Source organism: Manis pentadactyla, chromosome 15 (assembly GCF_030020395.1).
Source record: "Manis pentadactyla isolate mManPen7 chromosome 15, mManPen7.hap1, whole genome shotgun sequence".
Classification (NCBI taxonomy): domain Eukaryota; kingdom Metazoa; phylum Chordata; class Mammalia; order Pholidota; family Manidae; genus Manis; species Manis pentadactyla.
Window position 1 is genome coordinate 3,620,825 of NC_080033.1, and position 21,009 is coordinate 3,641,833.

Genomic DNA, 21,009 nt, shown 5'->3' on the forward strand with positions numbered 1-21,009 from the left:
AATTAAAAGATCGCGGGCCTGGGATCTCGGTGCAGTCTCTTTTCTCCGCCTCCGAGCCCGCGGAGGGACTGCGCGGTACCCGAAGGGGCGCGCCCGGGACCCGGAGGGAAGGCTGGAAGCGTGCGGGGCCTGGGGCTGCGCCTGCGCGGAAACCAACTCCCTGGCCCCGACGTCCGGCGCGCCGCCCCAGCGCCCCCACCCCAACCAACGGCCTCCCCCTCCCTCCTCGGAAACGGGCGCAGCTGGCGTGGAGGCTGCAGGGTGTGTGCTGGCAGGCGACCCGTGTGGCCTGCCTGTCTGCAAGCCTTCCTCCCAGAAGTCTGCGACCCCTTTTAAACTATGGGGGACTCACCACCGGACCCTGAGTCCCCTACTCAGCAGTCTTCTAGCAGGAGGAGTTCCCAGGCCCTCCAGGCGCGCGGTCGGCATTACAGTCAGGCTGGGCCCATGGACCCCGGCGAGGTGCGGCAGATACCACCCCACGCCCAGCCCCGGCGGAGCAGTCTCCAGGACTGGTCACAGGGGGCCAGCCCGAGCCGACGTGAGGCCCAGGAAGCCCAGCCGGGTGGCGTAAAGTACCCTCCCCAGAATGTGGTCTTTACCTCAGATGGCCAGCCCCAACATTACCTGGACGAGGACAGGATCCAGGCCTCCCGCCACGCCAGCCTAGTGCTGCAGCAGCTGCAGCAGGGCCGCAGCAGTCTCCTCCAGGAACTGGAGTCTGCCTTCCAGGAGCCCCAGGCCGACCTCTTGGGCCAGTTCAACATGTACCAGAGAGAAGACCCGCAGTTCAGCCAGGGCGCCCAGCATGGGCCCTACATGAGAGATGACCCAGCCCTCCAGTTCACACCCTCGGAGCCGCGCTTCATGCCCTTCAGTATGGAGGTGCTGGGGCCTGAGCCTCAGGAGCTGGCCATACAGAATGCCAAGGCCTACCTGCTGCAGACGAGCGTCAACTGCGACCTCAGCCTGTGAGAGGGGGCCCATGGTGGGGAGGGGGCAGAACTCAGACAGGGAAGGCCCTGCTCAGGTTCTGGGAATGCCTCTCACGGAGAACCATCGACTGCTCTGGGGCATCTAACTTGGCGTAGGAGTTAGAATAAATACCAACAAATAGCACGTTCACTTACCAGACAGTTGTGCCAGTATTTGACATCTAATGGTCACAGCTGAGATGTTGCATATCTACTGTCCCTATTTTACAGAGAAGGAAATTGTCACAGAGAAATTAGCTTCCATGCCCAAGATAACACCTAGCATGTGGCAGATCCAGAACCCCAGGGCAAGTTATTTGGATCCTGAGGCCCTGTTATCCACTCAACTTTCCTGCCAGACGAAGGCACTTGCCAAGGCCGCTTAGCTCTAGTCATTACACACCTTCGGCAGCCCCGTTACCGCCTTGTGAAGCTCACACTCTAGTGAGCATAGACTATACATGTTATAAATGATAAGGTGAGAAAGAAGGCAGGGTGAGGGGAAAAGGGAGTGAGGTCAGGGAAGGCCTGTCTGAGGAGATGACATTTGATTAGGAACCCGAAGCAGGTAAGGGAGATCACCTTGCAGGTGAACGGAGGGCGAGTGTCCAGGTATGAGACCCAGCAGGTTTAATGCTTGAAGGCTTGCTGTGTTTGAGAAACAGCAAGGAAGCTGGTGGGACTGGAACCAGGAGGAAGAGGGGGTGTAGGGGCAAATGAGGTTGGAGAAGTAGCAGGTCTTTTTTTTTTAATTTTTTAAATTAAGGTATGATTGATAAACACTCTTATGAAGGTTTCACACGACAAAACAATGTGGTTACTACATTCACCCATATTATCAAGTCCTCCCCATACCCCATTGCGGTCACTGTCCATCAGTGTGGTAAGATGCCACAGAGTCACTACTTGCCTTCTCTGTGCTACACTGTCTTCCCCGTGACCCCCCACACCATGTGTGCCAATCATAATACCTCTCAGTCCCCTTCTCCCTCTCTCCACCTACCCTCCCCAACCCCTCCCCTTTGGTAACCTCTAGTCCCTTCTTGGAGTCTGTGAATCTACTGCTATTTCGTTCCTTCAGTTTTGCTTCGTTGTTATGCTCCACAAATGAGGGAAATCATTTGGTACTTGTCTTTCTCTGCCTGGCTTTTTTCACTGAGCATAATGTCCTCCAGCTCCATCCATGTTGCAAATGGTAGGATTTGTTTCTTTCTTATGGCTGAATAGTCAATTGTGTATATGTACCACCTTTTCTTTATCCATTCATCTACTGATGGACACTTAGGTTGCTTTCATATCTTGGCTATTGTAAAAAGTGCTGCAATAAACATTGGGGTGCATGGGATTTCAGGGTCAAATGGTATTTCTATTTTTAGTTTTTTGAGGAACCTCCATACTGCTTTCCACAATGGTTGAATTAGTTTACATTCCCACCAGCAGTGTAGGAGGGTTCCCCTTTCTCCGCATCCTCACCAGCATTTGTTGTTCTTAGTCTTTTCGATGCTGGCCATCCTGACTGGTGTGAGGTGATAGCTCATTGTGGTTTTAATTTGCCTTTCCCTGATGATTAGTGACATGGAGTATCTTTTCATGTGACTGTTGGCCATCTGAATTTCTTCTTTAGAGAACTGTCTCTTCGTATCCTCTGCCCATTTGGAGAAGTAACAGGTCTTGCTAGAGCACAAAGTTGACCCCATTCTTCCCATGCTCAGACCCTGCCATGGCTCCCCAGTGGCCCAAGAAAGAAGTTCCATGTTCCTCACAACAGCCTTCAAATCCCTTATAGTTCATTCCCTGCCCACTCTCCAAGCTTTATCTCTAGTCAGTGCCTACCTCAGATTCTAGAGTCCAGTCAAAATTAACTTCTAACTCTCCCCAACAGGTCCAAGCCCTCAGGAGCTTCAGGGTCCCTTACTGAAAAGCCCTAGTCAAAGACTGACTTCTTTCCTTTGCAATTCAATGAGGGCCCTTCACCACACCCAAGACTATTGCCCAAGGGTTTCCACTCTGCAGAAGGTTGGACACATGTGCTTTGAAGTCAGACCAACCTGGTTTCAAATCCTGGCTATGCTCCCACTGTGTAACTTCATGACCCCAACTTTTCTAAGGCCCCATTTGCTCATGGGGAGAGTGGGGATTATAATTGTTCCTCAGATGAATGATTGTAGTGAGAATTAAACGTTGCTGGCAAGTACCCAGTGTAACACCTGGCTCGGGTGGAAGAAAGCCATCAGTGTTATCCCTCTGGCCTCCTCTCCTCCCACAATCCCCCTCTTTCCCTCCACTCCAGCCAAGTTCATGTTCCCCCAACATGCTAGGCACACCCTCAGCTCAAGGCCTTTGCATGTCACTTGCAATGATATCACCTGCAAACCATGGTAGGTTTGCTTCTTCCTTTCCAGTCCCACCTTCCCTTTCTTTGTCATGTCAGATTGCATGGGCTGGGACCTCCAGTGAAGTGTGAAACAGAAGTTGTGAAAGCAGCCATCCTCATTCCCAATCTCATAAGGGAAAAGACTTGGTCTTTTACCATCGTGTTTGGTGTGTGCTATCGTTACCTGTGGCTACCCTTCATAAAATTATTAAAAAGTAACTTCTATTCCAAATTTGGTAGGTTTTAAAAAATCATGAATGAGTGTTGACTGTTATCAAACAATTTCTCTGCACCTATTGTGATCTTACATAAGTCCATTAATATATTAACATGATGAATTATATTTTTTCTATTTTTCTAATAGAAGATAGTCCACTCTTGCATTCCTGTTATCAGCCCAATTTAATCATGGTGTGTCATCCTTATGAGAAATTGCTGGATGTCATTTGCTAATATTTTGCTTAGGATTTCAATAGCTATATTTCTAAATAAGACCAGCATGGAGTTTTCCTTTCTCCTAGTTTTCTTGAGCTTTGGTATCAAGATTACTTTAGTCTCATAAAATGTCTCAGGGTCTGTGCACCTGCTGTTCCCTCTGACTAAAGCACCCTTTCCCCAGTATCAGCCTGATCCTTCATTCAGATCTCCACTTAAATATCATCTTGGTGAGGGCTTCCCTGGCCTCCCTTTAACATTACAAATCATCTCCTATCCTTGGCATTCCCAGTCCCCAATCCCTGCTTTATTTGTCTCCAGAGATATTACCACCCCTGACACGATTTATTTTACATATTTGGTTAATGTCTGTCCCCACCATCAGAATGTCAAAAAAGAGACCTTTTCTCTACGCCATCTCAGCGCCCCGCACAGGGCCAGGCAGGAAGCAGTGCGCTCAGTGAGCTGAGAGAGTGCTGTACCCCACCTCTCACTCCCTCCGGGAGGCAGGTATGAACACCTGGTGAACCTGCTGACCAAGATCCTGAACCAGCGTCCCGAGGACCCCTTGTCCATCCTGGAGTCGCTGAACCGAACCACGCAGTGGGAGTGGTTCCACCCCAAGCTGGACACGCTGCGGGATGACCCCGAGATGCAGATAACCTATGAGATGGCTGAGAAGCAGAAGGCGCTGTTCGTCCGGAGTGGCAGTGTCGAGGGAGAACAGGAGATGGAGGAGGAGGTGGTGAGTGGGGCGGGGGGAGTAGCGCGCAGCGGGACCCGCAGTGGCCCAGGCCTGGAGGTGAGGGAGCGCACGGCACCCCGAGAAAACACAAACGATTCCGATCTAGGGTGTGTGCCTTGCGGTCGGGGCCAGGACCAGGTCACAGAGGGCCTTGAACGCTAGGCTGAGGACCCTGGGCTTGCTGCTGAGGCCGCTGGGGCGCCGTGGAAAGGCTTGAAGGAGAGGAAGGGCTGCTTAGCTCGGCTTTTTAGGAAGCTGACTCCAGCGTCAGCATGGAGGTGGAGGCTGGCCTCTCTTACCAAACCTTACACCTCGCTCCCCAAAGTAACTGCTTTGCAGACGTTCCCTGTGAAACCCCCTGGAGTCCCTCCACACGGGACTGCCCGCTATCCCTTGGGTTCACTTTCCCCTTTTGAAAGTCGAGAGCCGCTGATAACTCTTCCTCCCGTGACTCATTAACAGTCTGATATCCTCAGAATATTTAATTCCACGATTTTGCTTCCAGAATTGGAAAACTGCTTAAAATTCAGGTGAGGTATTCTTTCCCTTTCAAGGGAAATTTGTTGCAGACTCTGTTTTTGATCATTCTGACACCTCCCAGGCCCCCTGCTAAGAACCTTAGGACAACGCCCCCTTCATCCCTGAAACAAGGCACGTGCGGTTACTTCCAACTGTGGAGGACCCGAGGCTAGGAAGGCGGGGCCTGGCCTCGGAGCGCCGGCCGCCTTCCGCCCTCTCTGCAGACGGAGCCGCTCTGTGCTCCTCCTACGCCTGAGATTCTAGGGCTCGGGCGACGGTCGGGGGGACGCTGAGAGAAAGCTGGGACGGTGACCTGACGAAGGATGGGGCCCTTGGCTGGGCAGAGCGCAGACTGGGACCCGAGTCTTAGGGAGGAATAAGAGTTTTACCTGAGAATATGGTTTTGAATTTCAGATCAACATTCTCTCCTTGGGAGGCCCTGCCTCCTCAAACTGCACCCTTCCCCTCCACCCCGCCCTCCAAGTCGCATCCCCATCTGACTGGTCCCTGGAGGCTCCGCCTCCTTAGAGTTCCGGGGCTCCTGAGGCTCCGCCCCGTTGAAATTTGCACAGGAGGCTGCACCTCTTTCAAGGACCTTGCCGCTGGAGGCCCCACCCCCTTAGAACTTGCAGCTGGAGTCCTTAGGGTGAGGCCTTGTAGAAGATCAATATTGTGGGCATTCGTGGCCTGTGTGTGTCTCTGGGAAGAGATTCAGCGAAATCGGTGATTCAGCATTTTGTACTTATTTTTCTGTCTGATGGGAGGTAGAGCTCTCATTTCTCTCATTTTCTACTGCTTCCAAATGGCTAGCCATGATCCCAATACATATGGAATAATCCATTCTTTCCTTCCTGCTTTGGAATGCCACCTCTACCATTTATTAACACCTGTCTGGACTGTCTGTTTCTGGATTCTCTGTGCCTTTGCCCTGTTTATGGCTTTCTGCTCTCGGACTCTCCTGCTTGCTATGTACGCCCTGTGGCAGGTTTGGTTATTTGCTAGTACAAGGCTCCCTGTCACTGTGCCTGTGCTTTGAAAAGTTCCTGACTATTCTTGCACGTATAATTTCAGACTGACTTTAGAATTATTCTGTCACATTCCAAAAAGTAACACTTCACTGTACTTGTGTGACACCACAGGTCACTTTAAAGCAGGAACTAGGTGATGTCACAGAAATGGAGGCAAGTGGCTTACACAGGATCAAAGATTTTCTCACACCTGATAGTCAGGTGCAAGCAGTCTAGGGCTGGCAAGGTGTTTCCCCAGGGCAGGGACACTGAGGGCTGCCTTCTCTCGTCACCTCCAAACCTCCTCCTGTCTGCAAACCAAGAGGGCAGTTTCCGTCATCATAGAAGCCTTGGAGTAAACCCCTTCTCCGGCCAGTGCAGTCAGTAAGGCTTGAGTTTTGCTGCAAGTGTTTGATTGAAATGGCCTAAGCAATTCAGTATTTAATCACTTCACATCACCCAGAGTGGGTGGAGTTGGGGTGGCCTCTCTGTGATGTCATGAAGGATGCCGGCTCTTCCCTCCGCTCCATGTTGCCGCCTTCATCAGACTTTCAAACATATCCATGTTTGGTCCTTGAGCTCATCACTTTATGTTAAAAAATGGCTGCTGCAGCCACACACCAGCGCCCCAAAAAGGGAGGGAAAGAGCTTTCCCCTGTGTGTCTCCTTTTTTTTTTCTTTCTTTAAATCTGGGGAGCAAAAGTTTTTCCCAGAAGCTGCCGAGAAAATCTCTGCTTCCATCCTATTGGCCAGATTGGATCACATGACCATCCCTGACTGCCAGGGAGGCTGGGAAAGTGACCACAGGGCTTGTCCAGTCTGCTGAAGGCAAGCAATGGAGAAGAAGGTCGGGAATGGTGCTGGCTCAGCATGCTGACAGTGACCACCTCCTTCCAACCCAAGGGCAGGGATGTGGCGGGGCCCAGGCTCAGCTGATATGCAGGGATCCCAGTGCCCATATTTGACCTCTGCTCCTCTCTCTTCCCCACTTCCTCCCCCTGGCAGTATACAGCAACCCACAGCTCCTGAATTTACTTTTTAAATATCCCATCCAGTTGCCACTAGGAAATCTTTTTTCCCATATCATATGCAGGGTATGACTGGGACCTGGGAGAAAGAAAGAAAGATTTTGGCCACAGGGAGGAGTTATAAAGGAGGGGCTAGAATGTGGCCTCTGGAGCCAGACTAACCTGGGTTCAAACCCAGCCATACCAAAGAGGTCATGTCTAGGCAGGGGGGATGCCAGCTCTACTTTCTCTCCACCCAGGCACAAATTGCAGAGGGAGAGAAACAGTCTGATCTCTCATGTTGGGGCAGTTGGCCACTCTTGCTCTAGTCAGCAGTGGACAGAAAGACAGGATGATACAATTTAAACATGGAGGAGGTCGCTCCACTGCCATGTGGACGGGTGGGAGGGGGATCCAGAAAGAGGGTGATGGCCTTTGCTTCATGGGCCAGGCATCCACTTCCAAGAGTTTCCTACACTCACTCCCCTACCTTCCCTCCTGGAAGCAAGGTGAGTCTTGGGGCTAAGTTTTGACTTCACCCCTTGAGTTGCCAGGCTAAACATCAGTTAGGCAAACAAGCAAGTGCACTGTGTTTAAGATCAAGGGAAACCGCCAGGATTACTTGCAAAATAACCACTCTCCAGCTATAGAGTATGAGGGTGTGCCGCATCAAGCTGAGATAACAGACAGCCCAACAGTCTCTCTGGTTTAAAATGGCAGTTTACTTCTCACCCACACTACCGGCCCATCCAGGTCGGGAAGACGGCTTTGCTCATCGGCCACCTGAAAACCCAGGGGGACGGAGGCCCCACTGTGACACAGGCTTCCATGGCTCCAGAGGATGAAAAAGAGGGCATAGCAGACCGCACAGGGGCTCTTACAGCTTCTGCTTGGAGGTGACGTGTGTCCCTTTCGCTGCCGTTTCAGGTGGTCAGAGCAAGTGACGTGTCACTCGGGAGCACAGAGAGGGCAGGGGTGGGAATGTAGGCCACCTGTGGAGCAGGACGAAACATTTTGGAACAGCAGTTGAGTCTAGCAAGCAGAGGAAAAAGATGCAATAAATTGTTCATTTTAACAGTGTTCACAAATGGACCTTTTAAAAAAGGGGAATGTAGTACCTTTAGGAAAAACCTTGGTATACTTGTCACCAAATCTTTTACATCAGCTGGTACAATTTAAGCATCACTGTTCATTTTCACACTAACTGTCTATTACAGGTTGAATTGTGTATCTCCACCCTCCCACCCCAGATTTACATGTTGAAGTCCTAAGCCCTCCCCCCTAGTACCTCAGAATAGGACCTGTTTGGAAGTAGGGTCATTGTGGGTGTAATTAGTTAAGATGAGGTCACACTGGAGCAGGGTGGGCCCCTAGTCTAAGACGACTCGTGTTCTCATAAAAGGTTAAGTCTGGCACACGCACACAGGGAGAACGCCATGTAGACGTGAAGGCAGCAATTGGGACCTGCTGCTACGAGCCGAGGCCAGTGGTGGCTGGCAGAACACCAGAAGCAGGGCAAGGGGCTGGGACAGATCTTCCCGCCACAGAAGGAAACAGCCCTGCAGGCACCTTGCTCACAACTTCTGGCCTGCGGACCTGGGAGACAATCAACTTCTGTTGTTTAAGCCCCCCGGTTTGTGGCACTTGGTTAACATGCCCCAACAAAGTACTACACTACCTTTTCAGAATTTACAAACTCTTTGAATAGTATTTCAGTACGTATGACACAAGAGACAAATAGTCTTTTAGTGCACCAAACAGAAGTTAGCAGTTATCTCCAGAATTCTCATTTTCTTCAAGAAAAATGGCCAGTGACTCAGATGGCCATATAAAGGAGCTGGAAATGTGTTAACTTGGAACTTTTTACTACCCTGACTTCCAGTTCTGTGGTGGTGATCACTGTACCTTCCAGAAGCTGTGCACAGTTCTCCAATGAGAAGCTCACGTCTTTGATCCAATCCCCCCCTCACCAGCCCCAACAGAAGTGAGGCTTTTGCTGTTGTTATTATGTTGTTGTTGTTGTCTTTGATCACATGCAAGCCTTTTCCCCTTGGACAGTTACCAGGGATGAATGGGTGTCTGAGTTAAGACTATTTGGTTTCCAGTAACACACACCTAGAGCTTGCTAAAATGAAGTGGAGGGGGGGGATGGAATTTACCAGAAAGATGCAAGGCACTCCCCAGAATTGTGGCACTTAGATGGACCTCAGGAATAGCTGGACCCAAGATGACCAACATCTGCCCCTGCTCTGATCCTTCTCTCTGCAAACTGGCCTCCATTGTCCACCCACACAGAGAATCATCCACTGTGTGGCTGCCGCATTTACACGTTTCACTTTCAGCCATATGCAGAAATTGGACCAGTATTAGTTTCCTATGGCTGCTGTAACAAATTACCACAAACTTAATGGCTTAAGACAGCATAATGGTTTTTTTTGTTTTGTTTTTCCATCCACCTTTGCTGGATTTTCAACTATTTCAAATGCTCACTAATAATTGCCTTTTTTGCCTTTCTTGTTTTTTTTTTTTTTAATGTTTTATTAAGGTATTATTGATAGACACTCTTATGAAGGTTTCACATGAAAAAACAATGTGGTTACTACATTCACCCTTATTATTAAGTCCCCCCCATACCCCAATGCAGTCACTGTCCATCAGTGTATTAAGATGCCACAGAGTCACTATGTGCCTTCTCTGTGCTACACTGTTTTCCCCATGACCCCTCACACCATGTGTACTAAACACAATACCCTTCAATCTCCTTCTCGCTCCCTCCCTACCCACCCTCTCCCACCCCTCCCCTTTGGTAACCTCTAGTCCCTTCTTGGAGTCTGTGAGTCGGCTGCTGTTTTGTTCTTTCAGTTTTGCTTTGCTGTTATACTCCACAAATTAGGGAAATCATTTGATACTTGTCTTTCTCCGCCTGGCTTATTTCACTGAGCATAATATCCTCTAGCTCCATCCATGTTGTTGCACATGGGAGAATTTGTTTCTTTCTTATGGCTGAATAATATTCCATTGTGTATATGTACCACCTCTTCTTTATCCATTCATCTACTGATAGACACTTAGGTTGCTTTCATATCTTGGCTATTGTAAAAAGTGCTGTGATAAACATAGGGGTGCATATGTCTTTTTGAATCTGAGAAGTTGTATTCTTTGGGTAAATTTCAAGGAGTGGGATTCCTGGGTCAAATGGTATTTCTATTTTTAGTTTTTTGAGGAACCTACATATTGCTTTCCACAATGCTTGAACTAGCTTACATTCCCACCAGCAGTGTAGGAGGGTTCCCCTTTCTCCACATCCTTGCCAGCATTTGTTGTTCGACAGCACAATGATTTATCATGCAGTTCTGGAGGTCAGGCTAAAATCAAGGTGTCAACAGGGCTGCCTTCCTAATATGGGCTTTCAGAGAAAATCTGTTTATTTGCCTTTTCCAGTATCTGGAGGCTGCTCACGTTCTTCCTCCTGGCACCTTCCACCACCATCAAAGCCAGCATGTAGCCTCTTCAAATCTCTTTTTGATTTCAGCTCCTGTCATTACATCTTCTCTAACTTTCCTGCCTTCCTCTTCCATTTATCTACACCCTGTGATTACAATGGGCCCACCCACGTCATCCAGGATAATCTCCCCATCAAAAGAGCCTTAATTCATCACACCTGCAGGTCCCTCTTGTCATATATGATAACATGTTCACAGGTCCGGAGACTGGGACCTGGTCATTTTTTGGAGGGATGGTTCTGCCTACCATACCCCACCCCATTCTGATTTCAGATTCTGGCAGGAGAGCATGTGGTCTCCCTGCGTGGGGACATTGTTTTCCCAGACCTGCCAGGTTGGCCAAGGGCAGCTCATGCTGATCTCATGAAGAAGGCCCTCGTCTGATTTGTCCTCTGATACATCTTAGTGCCTTCCCTCGTTCAGGGCCGATCCTCAGGGGACCCTTCATAAAGATTTCTAGACTGACTGAATGAAAGTGTTGGGGACAGCCTTGTGGCCCTGTGGATGTTGCAGTGGCCGAGCCAAAGCCTGAGTGCATTTTAGTTCCAGCCCTTGACTTGCTTGTTCTCACTCCCTTTCTGGGCCTCCTTTCTCTCCCTCTCCCCTCCTCCGTCTCCCTGGCGTTGTGAACACGACAGGTAGTGAAGAAGGTGGCAAGAGGGGCAGGACTTATTGCTGCCATCCTGATTCCTGGGTTTCAGACCTGTCTCTTCCCTAGATTTGCCGTATCATTTGGAATATCTATTAGGAATGCATTTGGGTGCAAGTAACAGAAAACAGGACCAAAAGTGGCTTCTCTGTCCCATTGAACAAGAAAGCTAGGGCAGCTAAGGTGGCTCACTGGGGACTGGGAAGTTTCCACCTTTCAGCTTCACCACCATTGGGGTGTCGGACTTTGTCTCCCATGTGTTCCCTCATGGTCCCAAAATAGCTGCTTTGCCTCCAGATCTCACATCCTTTTCCAGGCAGGAAGAGAGGGTAAGAATGAAGAAGCAAAGGATTTTCTCCTAGTGTTCTGCCTTTTCTTTTCCAACAAAGGACATCCTTTCCAAGGACTTACCTCTACATCCCCCGGCTAGAAGCAGCTGCATGAGCAGTTGAGTTACAGAGTGTTTCGCTCTCTGGACTCTAGAAGAGTCAGGCTGGGGAGCAGGGCTTCACCCTCTCTTCCTCGGCTCTCTACCCAACCCTCTGCAGGTGGAGACGGCGGTGCCCAACATCATGGAGGCTGCCTTCTACTTCCAGCAGGCGGGTGTGGGCCTGAGCTCAGATGAGAGTGTCCGCGTCTTCATGGCCCTGAGGCAGCTGGTGGAGCAGCAGCCCATTCATACCTGCCGCTTCTGGGGCAAGATCCTGGGGCTCAGCGGCAGCTACCTGGTGGCCGAGGTGGAATTCCGGGAAGGTGAGGAGGACGAGGCGGAGGAGGAGGAGAGAACGACGGAGGGCGGTGAGGGCACGGAGGCCCCCGGCGTGGAGGAGGGCGAGGAGGGCGAGGCGCGGGCCCCCGACACGGTCCCCAAGCCCGTGTGGAAGCCACCCCCCGCCGTCCCCAAGGAGGAGAGCCGCTCCGGCACCAATAAGTACCTGTATTTCGTTTGCAACGAGCCGGGCGGGCCGTGGACGCGGCTGCCGCACGTCACCCCCGGCCAGATCGTGCAGGCCCGCCGGACCAGGAAGTTCTTCACCGGCCGCCTGGACGCGCCGGTCATCAGCTACCCGCCCTTTCCGGGCAACGAGGCCAACTACCTGCGGGCCCAGATCGCCCGCATCTCGGCCGCCACGCACGTCAGCCCGCTCGGCTTCTACCAGTTCAACGAGGAGGAGGGCGACGAGGAGGAGGAGGGCGGCGTGGGGCGCGACTCCTTTGAGGAGAACCCGGACTTCGAGGGCATTCCCGTGCTCGAGATGGTGGACTCCATGGCCAACTGGGTGCACCACACGCAGCACATCCTGCCACAGGTGAGACTGGGGACGCCCACCTCCCCACCTGTGCCCGCAGAATCAGGCGGCTCAGGTGTGAAACAGTGACAATCAAGTACCTGCCCTCTGCGAGACATTGTGCTGAGTGATAGTCATGTATGCATTTCTTCAGGTGGTGTTTCATTCATTCAACGCCTACTGGTTAACAATACCCCGTCAGAAACCTCTGGGGCCAGATGCCTCGTGGAATTCTGAATTTTTCAGGTTGTAAGAGGGTGACTTAGTGCATACACCATACAGCACACAACACCTCAGGCAGGGGCTGCGGCTGGGGCTGCAGCCGGTGTTCAAATGCTCCATTATTTCTGCAGCAAAACTGTATAGCTTCTCATCAGCTCACATGAGGGTTGCCACCAAATGACTCATGAAAAACTTTTGGTTTCCAAAGCTTTTCAGAATTTTGAATTGTGCCTGAGACATTGTGGTCCTGCATTTACTGAATGCCTAATGTCTCTGAACATTATATTCATTTATTTCTTCATTCAAGGAAACACCTGCTGTGTGCTAGGAACTTTTATTAATTCGTTCACTCAGTAAACATTTATTGAATCCACAATGTTTTATTGAATCCAGGTAAGTCCTTCTGAGATGGCATGACCATCATTTCCCAATTCATAGTTGATGAAATTGAAGTCAGCTATGTACTTAGGTTCCTTCATTCAAAAACATACGTGTTCTTATAAAATACCTAGGAATAATCTAATGAAGGAAGTGAAAGACCTATACTCTGAAAACTACAAGACACTCATGAGTGAAATTAAAGAAGATACCAATAAATGGAAACACATCCCGTGCTCATGGATATGAAGAATTAATATTGTCAAAATGGCCATCCTGCCTAAAGCAATCTACAGATTCAATGCAATCCCTATCAAAATACCAATACCAACAGCATTCTTCAACAAACTAGAGCAAATAGTTATAAAATTCATATGGAACCACAAAAGACCCCAAATAGCTAAAGCAATCCTGAGAAGGAAGAATAAAGTGGGGGGGATCTCGCTCCCTGACTTCAAGCTCTACTACAAAGCCACAGTAATCAAGACAGTTTGGTACTGGCACAAGAACAGACTCACAGACCAGTGGAACAGACTAGAGAGCCCAGACATAAACCCAAGCATATATGGTCAATTAATTCACGATAAAGGAGCCATAGACATACAATGGGGAAATGACAGCCTCTTCAACAACTGGTGTTGGCAAAACTGGACAGCTACATGCAAGAGAATGAAACTGGATTATTGTCTAACCCCATACACAAAAGTAAACTTGAAATGGATCAAAGCCCTGAATGCAAGTCATGAAACCATAAAACTCTTAGAAGACAACATAGGCAAACATCTCCTGAATAGAGGCATGAGCAACTTTTTCCTGAACTCATCTCCTTGAGCAAAGGAAGCAAAAGCAAAAATGACCACATGAGACTACATAAAACTAAAAAGCTTCTGTACAGCAAAGGACACCATCAGCAGAACAAAAAGGCACCCTACAGTATGGGAGAATATATTTGTAAATGACATATCCGACAAGGGGTTAACATCCAAAATATATAAAGAGCTCACATGTCTCAGCAACCAAAAAGCAAATAACCTGATTAAAAAAATGGACAGAGGTTATGAACAGACAATTCTCCAAAGAAGAAATTCAGATGGCCAACAGGCACATGAAAAGATGCTCCACATTGCTAATTATCAGGGAAATGCAAATAAAAACCACAATGAGATATCACCTCACACCAGTAAGGATGGCCAGTATCAAAAAGACCAAGAACGACAAATGCTGGCGAGGATGCGGAGAAAAGGGGAACCCTCCTACACTGCTGGTGGGAATGTAAGCTAGTTCAACCATTGTAAAAAGCAATATGTAGGTTCCTCAAAAAACTAAAAATAGAAATACCATTTGACCTGGGAGTCCCACTCCTTGGAATTTACCCAAAGAATACAACTTCTCAGATTCAAAAAGACATATGCACCCCTATGTTTATCGCAGCACTTTTTACAATAGCCAAGATATGGAAGCAACCTAAGTGTCCATCAGTAGATGAATGGATAAAGAAGAGGTGGTACATATACACAATGGAATATTATTCAGCCATAAGAAAGAAACAGATCCTACCATGTGCAACAACATGGATGGAGCTAGAGGGTATTATGCTCAGTGAAATAAGCCAGGCTGAGAAAGACAAGTGCCAAATGATTTCCCTCATTTGTGGAGTGTAACAACGAAGCAAAACTGAAGGAACAAAATGGCAGCAGACTCAGAGACTCCAAGAATGAACTAGTGGTTACCAAAGGGGAGGGGTGTGGGAGGGCGGGTGGGGAGGGAGGGAGGGAGATGGGGATTGAGGGGTATTATGATAAGTACACATGGTGTGGGGGGATCAGAGGGAAAACAGTGTAGCACAGAGAAGGCAAATAGTGACTCTGTGGCATCTTACTACCCTGATGGGCAGCGACTGCAATGGGGTGTGGGGGGGACACGATAATATGGGTAAATGTAGTAACCACATTGTTTTTTCATGTGAAACCTTCATAAGAGTGTATATTAATAATACCTTAATAAAAAAAATAAGGGTTCTTCACCACCTCTTGGACCCAACAACAATCCAATGAGAGAGGCACCCATGATACCCCCACTTCACAGATGAGCAAACAGAGCATGATATGGGCTGCGGAATGTCAATTCCATTGGGGCAGAGACTTGGGGGTCTCTTTTCTCAAGGATATATCCCCAGCACCTAGAGTGGCTTTTGTATATAGTCGGTGCTCATTAAATATATGATAAATGAATGAATGCACAGAAACTGGGGCCACACAGCCAGCGGGAGGCAGATGTCTCCATCTCACCGCTACAGCTCTCTCCTCAGCCCCCCGACCTGTGTCAGCTCCTGTCCTCCAGTCCTTGACCCTGTCCTCCTGGGCACAGCTGGGTCGCTGAGGACAGGGCTAGTCCTCAGTGTCCTGCTTGGCCTTTTACCTCCTCCTAGGGTGCAGGTTGGCTCTGTCCCCCAGGGGAGCCACTGACCTTCCCCCCACCTCCAGGGCCGCTGCACTTGGGTGAACCCTTTGCAGAAGGAGGAGGAGGAGGAGGAGCTGGAAGAGGAGGAAGAGAAGGCCGATGAGGGACTAGAGGAGGTGGGGCGTGAAGTCGGGCCCCCGCTGCTGACGCCACTCTCAGAAGATGCAAGTAAGGGTCCTCTTCTTGCGCACACCACCAGCCTGCCAGCCTGAGGAGAGAGGGAGGGGCCGCAGATTGTCGCGGGGGGGGGGTTCTTCTGAGCCTCAGGGGTTCTCTCATCTATGAAATGGGCATCATGATAGTGCCTTCCTCATAAGGGCATGGAACACATGCACTTGTGAGCTGTGTCTGGCATGTGGCAATGGCCTAGATGGTGGGAGACAGTCTTTGGGGTCCTGCCTGTGCTTGGGGAGGAAGAGAGACAGCTGGGGAGGCTTCCCCAGGAGAGGTGGGGTCTGAGCTGGATTTTGGAAGACTAAACGGGAGTTTTCCAAGGCTGGGACCTCAGGCACCTGGAGGAAGGAGGAAGGAGAGACTGGCTGGGTAAATGGACAGAGCCTAGATTTGAACCCAGATTTCCAGCAGTCTGGGGCCTGTGTCCTGCCCTCTGCTGCCTGGTCCAAACCTATGGCCACCCTGGAAGGGGAGTCAGCAGCTTGCCTGTCTGGGGGCCCCCAGGCTCACCGCCTCCTGAAGGATAAATATCCCCACTTTCTGGGGAATGTCACTAAGACTCAGGCAGGTGACGTGGGTTCCTGGGGGCCGCATAGCAAGAGAGTGGTCCCGAGCCAGGGTTCGAGCGTCATTGCCGTGCTGTTCACCATCAAGGTTCTCTTCGTGCCCCAACGTGTCCTCCCCCTTTGCTCCCTCCCTCCCCTCTTCCTGCCTCCCCTCCAGGGCTCTGTGCTGGGCGGGAGTGCTGAGCCTCTGACTTCTCTGGTGCTCTCCACTCCCCTGCAGAGGTCATGCACATGTCACCCTGGACGGCCCGCCTATCCTGCAGCATCTGCCCACAGTACTCCGTGGCTGTCGTGAGCTCCAATCTCTGGCCGGGGGCCTATGCCTATGCCAGTGGCAAGTAGGTCTTCTGGTCCCTCCCGGCCAAGGAAGCCCCTACAACTCCTTCAGAACCAGGGGGATGGGGCAACTCTTGGGTGGGCAGAGATTGGTAGGACCCCCTTCAGAAAGCCCCAGGGCTGAGCCCCTCGCTAAGGTCCAGGAGTTCCACTAGGGCTGAAATGAGAAATCCCAGACTGAAGAGTGTGACCCCTCAGGGAGTACAATGGAGGATCAGAGAAGGGAAGGAATTGACCCAGAGTCACACAGCATGTGCAGGATTCAAACCCGGATCTCTGGCTGGACCCCTGGCGCAGGCTTTCCTGCTCTATGGGTCTGGAGCTGTATAGGACTCAGGAGTCCCCTCCCAAGCAGCCATGACAGGGCAGTCTCATCTCAGGAAGATAACTCCTTCCCTGTGCCCCCTGGACAGTTCTTCCAACTTGAAGTGTCTTCCCTCGATGGGGCAGAAGTCTCCCCCACCAGGATCCCCCACCAGTTGCATCCAAAAGATTTGCAGGCCAAAGTCACTCTTGCAACTTTAGAAAGGGAGCTACGTGCTCCCAGATCCCTCAGCCTCTCTCCAGGCACGTTCCGTCCTTTCTGCTCAGCCACCGGAGGGCGCCCTCCGCAGCTACCGGGCGGGCGCACTACCAGCTCTGTCCACCAGATGACACGGCGAGCTTTCGTGCATCGTCCTTTTCCATCTCAATGATGTCCCCGCACTGTGCTAATTATTGTCGGATTCCACGTCATCTTGATACCTTAACCACATTCTTAGCAATTTTGTTTTTCTTTTCCAGAAGTAGGCGAGAGACACACTTGCTTTTGCAAACCCCTTTCTTCTGCCTAATTTGCCAACATCCTTCTGAAAGCAAAAGATCCCAATTTGGAACTCCACCCACCCATCCACCACCCAACCGTCCATACACCCATCTGTTTTTTTCTTTATAAAAAACTCTTGAGTGTTACTATTTGCCAACTAGCTGCTGGTCCCCAGGCCCTTTTCTGGAAAGGCAAATATGGATCTGGCCCCTGGGAGCACAGTTGTTAACTGTATAGCACCTCTCCCCTCCTCCATCCTGTGACACCCCCTGCCCCATACCCTCAACCCCAACCCCCTCCCCACCCCATCCCAAATACGCCGTTACAGATGAAGGTAAGTACCACTAAGGAGAATGGACAGACCAGTGACCTCTCATAACTGTCATGCCTTGAGGGGATCGAGGAAGGACTCCAGGGAAAAACAGCCTCGATCTGAAATCTTTGGGGAAAGAAAGAAGTAACAGGGGGAAGAACAGGCACAAGGTTCTAGACCAGAGCTTCAAAAGTGTGTAGCCTCGCCAGGAATCGGGTGGAAGTCCAGGTCTGGCTGTGAGGCCTGGGGTTGGAGCCTGAGAGCCTGCCTTCCTCATGAGCTCACCCCTGGGATGAGGGGGCCGGTTCATGGGCCACAGGAACCAGGATGGGCAGGGGTTGGGGGCTCCAAGGAGGCAGTGTATCTGAAGTCTCTGAGGAATACCTAGAGGTAAACAGTTCTCGGGGGAACAGCAAGGCTGTGCAAATAAGGTCAAAGCCAAAACACTCCCCACAGCCAAACCTTTATTCCCCTCTCCCCCCACTGCTCCTCTCTGCCTCTCTCCCTTTATCCCAGTCTCCTCTCTTTTCTCCCATTTACTCCTCTCTCCTTCTCTAGTTAAAATTCTGTGGAGAGGTGAATGGGCAGGGCTGAGGCCCAACCATCACGTCCTTGCTTATTACCCATTTCCTCGCTCTACAATGAAGGCTCCACCAGGGCTTCTGGTCTTGTTTTTTCCTGCCAGGTTCCCACTTCTACATCAACAGTATCCAACATAAATAAAATATGAGCCACATATGTCATTTTAAATTTTCTAGTAGCTACATTCAAGGAGTAAAAATAAATAGGCAAAATTAACTTTAATAATACATTTTATTTAAGCCCAAATAGCATATACATTATCATTACAATGTGAAATAAATCATGTAAAAATAATTAATGAGCTATTTTAGGCTCCTTTGTTCCATACTAAGGTTTCAGTATCTGATGTGAACTTTACACTTATAGCATATCTCAATTTGCATGCTAAATTTTCATCAGGAATCCTTGGCCTTTATTCAGATGTCACAACATTTAGAGTTGAAAAAGTAGATTCATGTATGCAAGTTGTCCCAGACATTTTTCAATAACTGGATTCAGTATCAGTTTTATTGTTTAGATGAATTAAAACAAAATCCACTCCATTCAACAACAGCAGAACATACGTTCTTCTCAAGTGCACGTGGAACATTCTCTAAGATAGGCCATATGCTAGGCCATAAAACATGGCTCCATAAATACAAGATAATTGATTATACAAAATATGTTCTGTGACCACACTAGAATGAAGTTAGAAATTGATAACAGAAGGGAGTTTGGGATATTCACAGATATGAAGAAATTAAACAACATACTCCTGAACAATTGGGTCAAAGAAGAATTCACAAGCGAAATTAGAAAAATAGAATGAGAAATGCAGGTTTTTGGTCACACTAGCCACTTTTCAAGTTCTCAATAGCTACATGTGCTGTTGGACAATGCAACTCTAGCACTTAGCAGATGCTCAATAACTACTGCATGAACAAATGAACAGAGAAAACCGATGGGCACAATTCCCCCTACCACACCCACAACTTGGCAATCATGCAGTGCTTACTCTGGGTCCATCCCTGACGGAAGTCCAGACTGCAGCCTTTAAGGGAGAGCTTCATGGTATCTCTTTGCCTCTCCAGGAAGTTTGAGAACATCTACATCGGCTGGGGCCACAAGTACAGTCCCGAGAACTTCAACCCACCCCTGCCACCCCCCATTCAGAAAGAGTACCCCAGCAGCCCAGAGATCATGGAGATCAGTGACCCCACAGTGGAGGAGGAGCAGGCCCTCAAGGCTGCCCAGGAGCAGGCCCTGGCAGCTGGGGAGGAGGAGGAGGAGGATGAAGAGGAAGAGGAGGATGAGGACCTGGATGACTGAAGCCCCATAACCCTCTCCCCCAAGCAGGTAGATGGAAAGTTTTCCCTTATAGATAGAGAGGCTTGGGTTGTTTTTCCACTGCTGTTTTGCTTTATGCCCCTGGAGGGCAGGCGTAGAAGACAAAGGCAGCTGCTCCCAATAAAATTTCCCCATGGCATTACAGCTGAGTCACTCATTCATGTGTCTACCTCCTATGTTGACATGGCTTCCAAGTCAGGACTGTTTGCTCTGCTGGGAACATAGACATTTCCTGGTATGTCTGTTAGCCAGCCTCCCATTGCTTCATTTATTCATTCTTCTGGCCATCAAACAACTACTGAAGTGCCTCCTGTCAGCCCAGCACTGCACTGGTGAGGGGACACAGAGGTGACTAAGGAGCCCCAGCTCTGCTTTGCTGAGCTCACACTCTACAGGAGAGACAGACGCATCCCCAGGCAATGACAACCTGGGTAGGAGAAACCAGAGGACTGACAGCTCCTGAGCTGACTCTTAAAAGGTCAAGAATAGACTAGGGAAGAACATTCCAAAGCAAAGGGAACAGCATGTGCAAAGACCCACAGGCAAGAGAGAGTGTTATGTATTGAGGTAGTTTCTCAAACCTCATTTTTTGGGGACATGGTGTAAAGAGTTAGTGGTGAGAAATGAGGTTGGAAAGAGACTTTGGCAGGAGCACATCACTTTGGGCTTCACTTTGCCTTAAGAACACTAGGGAGCCACAGATGGGCTTTGAGCTGGGGAGGGCCTTGATCATATTTGTGCTTTAGAACAAACCTCTCTAGACATAGAGCGGTGAGACAGGAAGGAGTCTGGGAGAGCAGAGACAAGGATGATACAGGGAGGTCCTGAGTAGGAGAGGAGTTTGGGCCAGGGCTATGCAGAGGAAAGGACTGGAAAAGAGGAATTCAGGTGACAGAAAGCAAAAGACTTGGGGACTGGAAGCAGGGGCTAAAGGGAAATGGTACAAATCTAGGGAGATGCTGAGGTCTGTGCCTGGATGACCGGGGGAGATGGCAGTGCTGGCCCTAAGATGGGGACACGGGAGAGAAGCAGGATTTGGAATAAGATGTCAATTTCACTGTAGCCCTTGTTGACTATGAGATGCCTCTGGAATATTCTGGTGAGAAATCTGGGAGGCCACTGAATAAGTGGGTCTAAGAAGGTCTGTGATTGGGGCAGGGTGGCTTCAGCAGAAGTGAAGGGTGCTGGCTAACAGTGGGGTCTGTTGGGATCAGGATAAGCTTTGGGGTTACTAGTGAGACAACTTGTGGAATCTGAGGTGAGTGTTGGAGGACCGTGTGAGATCGTTGAAGACAGTGAAGTCATGGAAATATGTATTAGAGGTTGGTGGGAAATGTGAAGATGT

At 49.7% G+C, this 21,009-nt stretch overlaps 1 protein-coding gene across 1 annotated transcript; it reads left to right on the plus strand.

Moving 5' to 3' along the window:
- The first annotated feature begins 59 nt into the window (after nucleotides 1-59).
- Nucleotides 60-19,789, plus strand: RSPH6A (radial spoke head 6 homolog A). The gene is made up of 6 exons (XM_036885628.2): nucleotides 60-971; nucleotides 4,294-4,528; nucleotides 11,762-12,523; nucleotides 15,586-15,730; nucleotides 16,523-16,640; nucleotides 19,409-19,789. Exons 1-6 carry the CDS (start codon nucleotides 340-342, stop codon nucleotides 19,644-19,646), a joined length of 2,130 nt encoding a protein of 709 aa, XP_036741523.2. The 5' UTR covers nucleotides 60-339; the 3' UTR covers nucleotides 19,647-19,789.
- The last annotated feature ends 1,220 nt before the right edge of the window (nucleotides 19,790-21,009 follow it).

What these genes read in the sequence shown, in the direction of transcription:
- RSPH6A (XM_036885628.2), top strand. Translation starts at nt 340, where the DNA reads ATGGGGGACTCACCACCGGACCCTGAGTCCCCTACTCAGCAGTCTTCT. An exon ending in GTCAACTGCGACCTCAGCCT is followed by an intron (nt 972 to 4,293) that starts GTGAGAGGGGGC and finishes TCCGGGAGGCAG; the next exon opens with GTATGAACACCTGGTGAACC. An exon ending in TATGCCTATGCCAGTGGCAA is followed by an intron (nt 16,641 to 19,408) that starts GTAGGTCTTCTG and finishes TTGCCTCTCCAG; the next exon opens with GAAGTTTGAGAACATCTACA.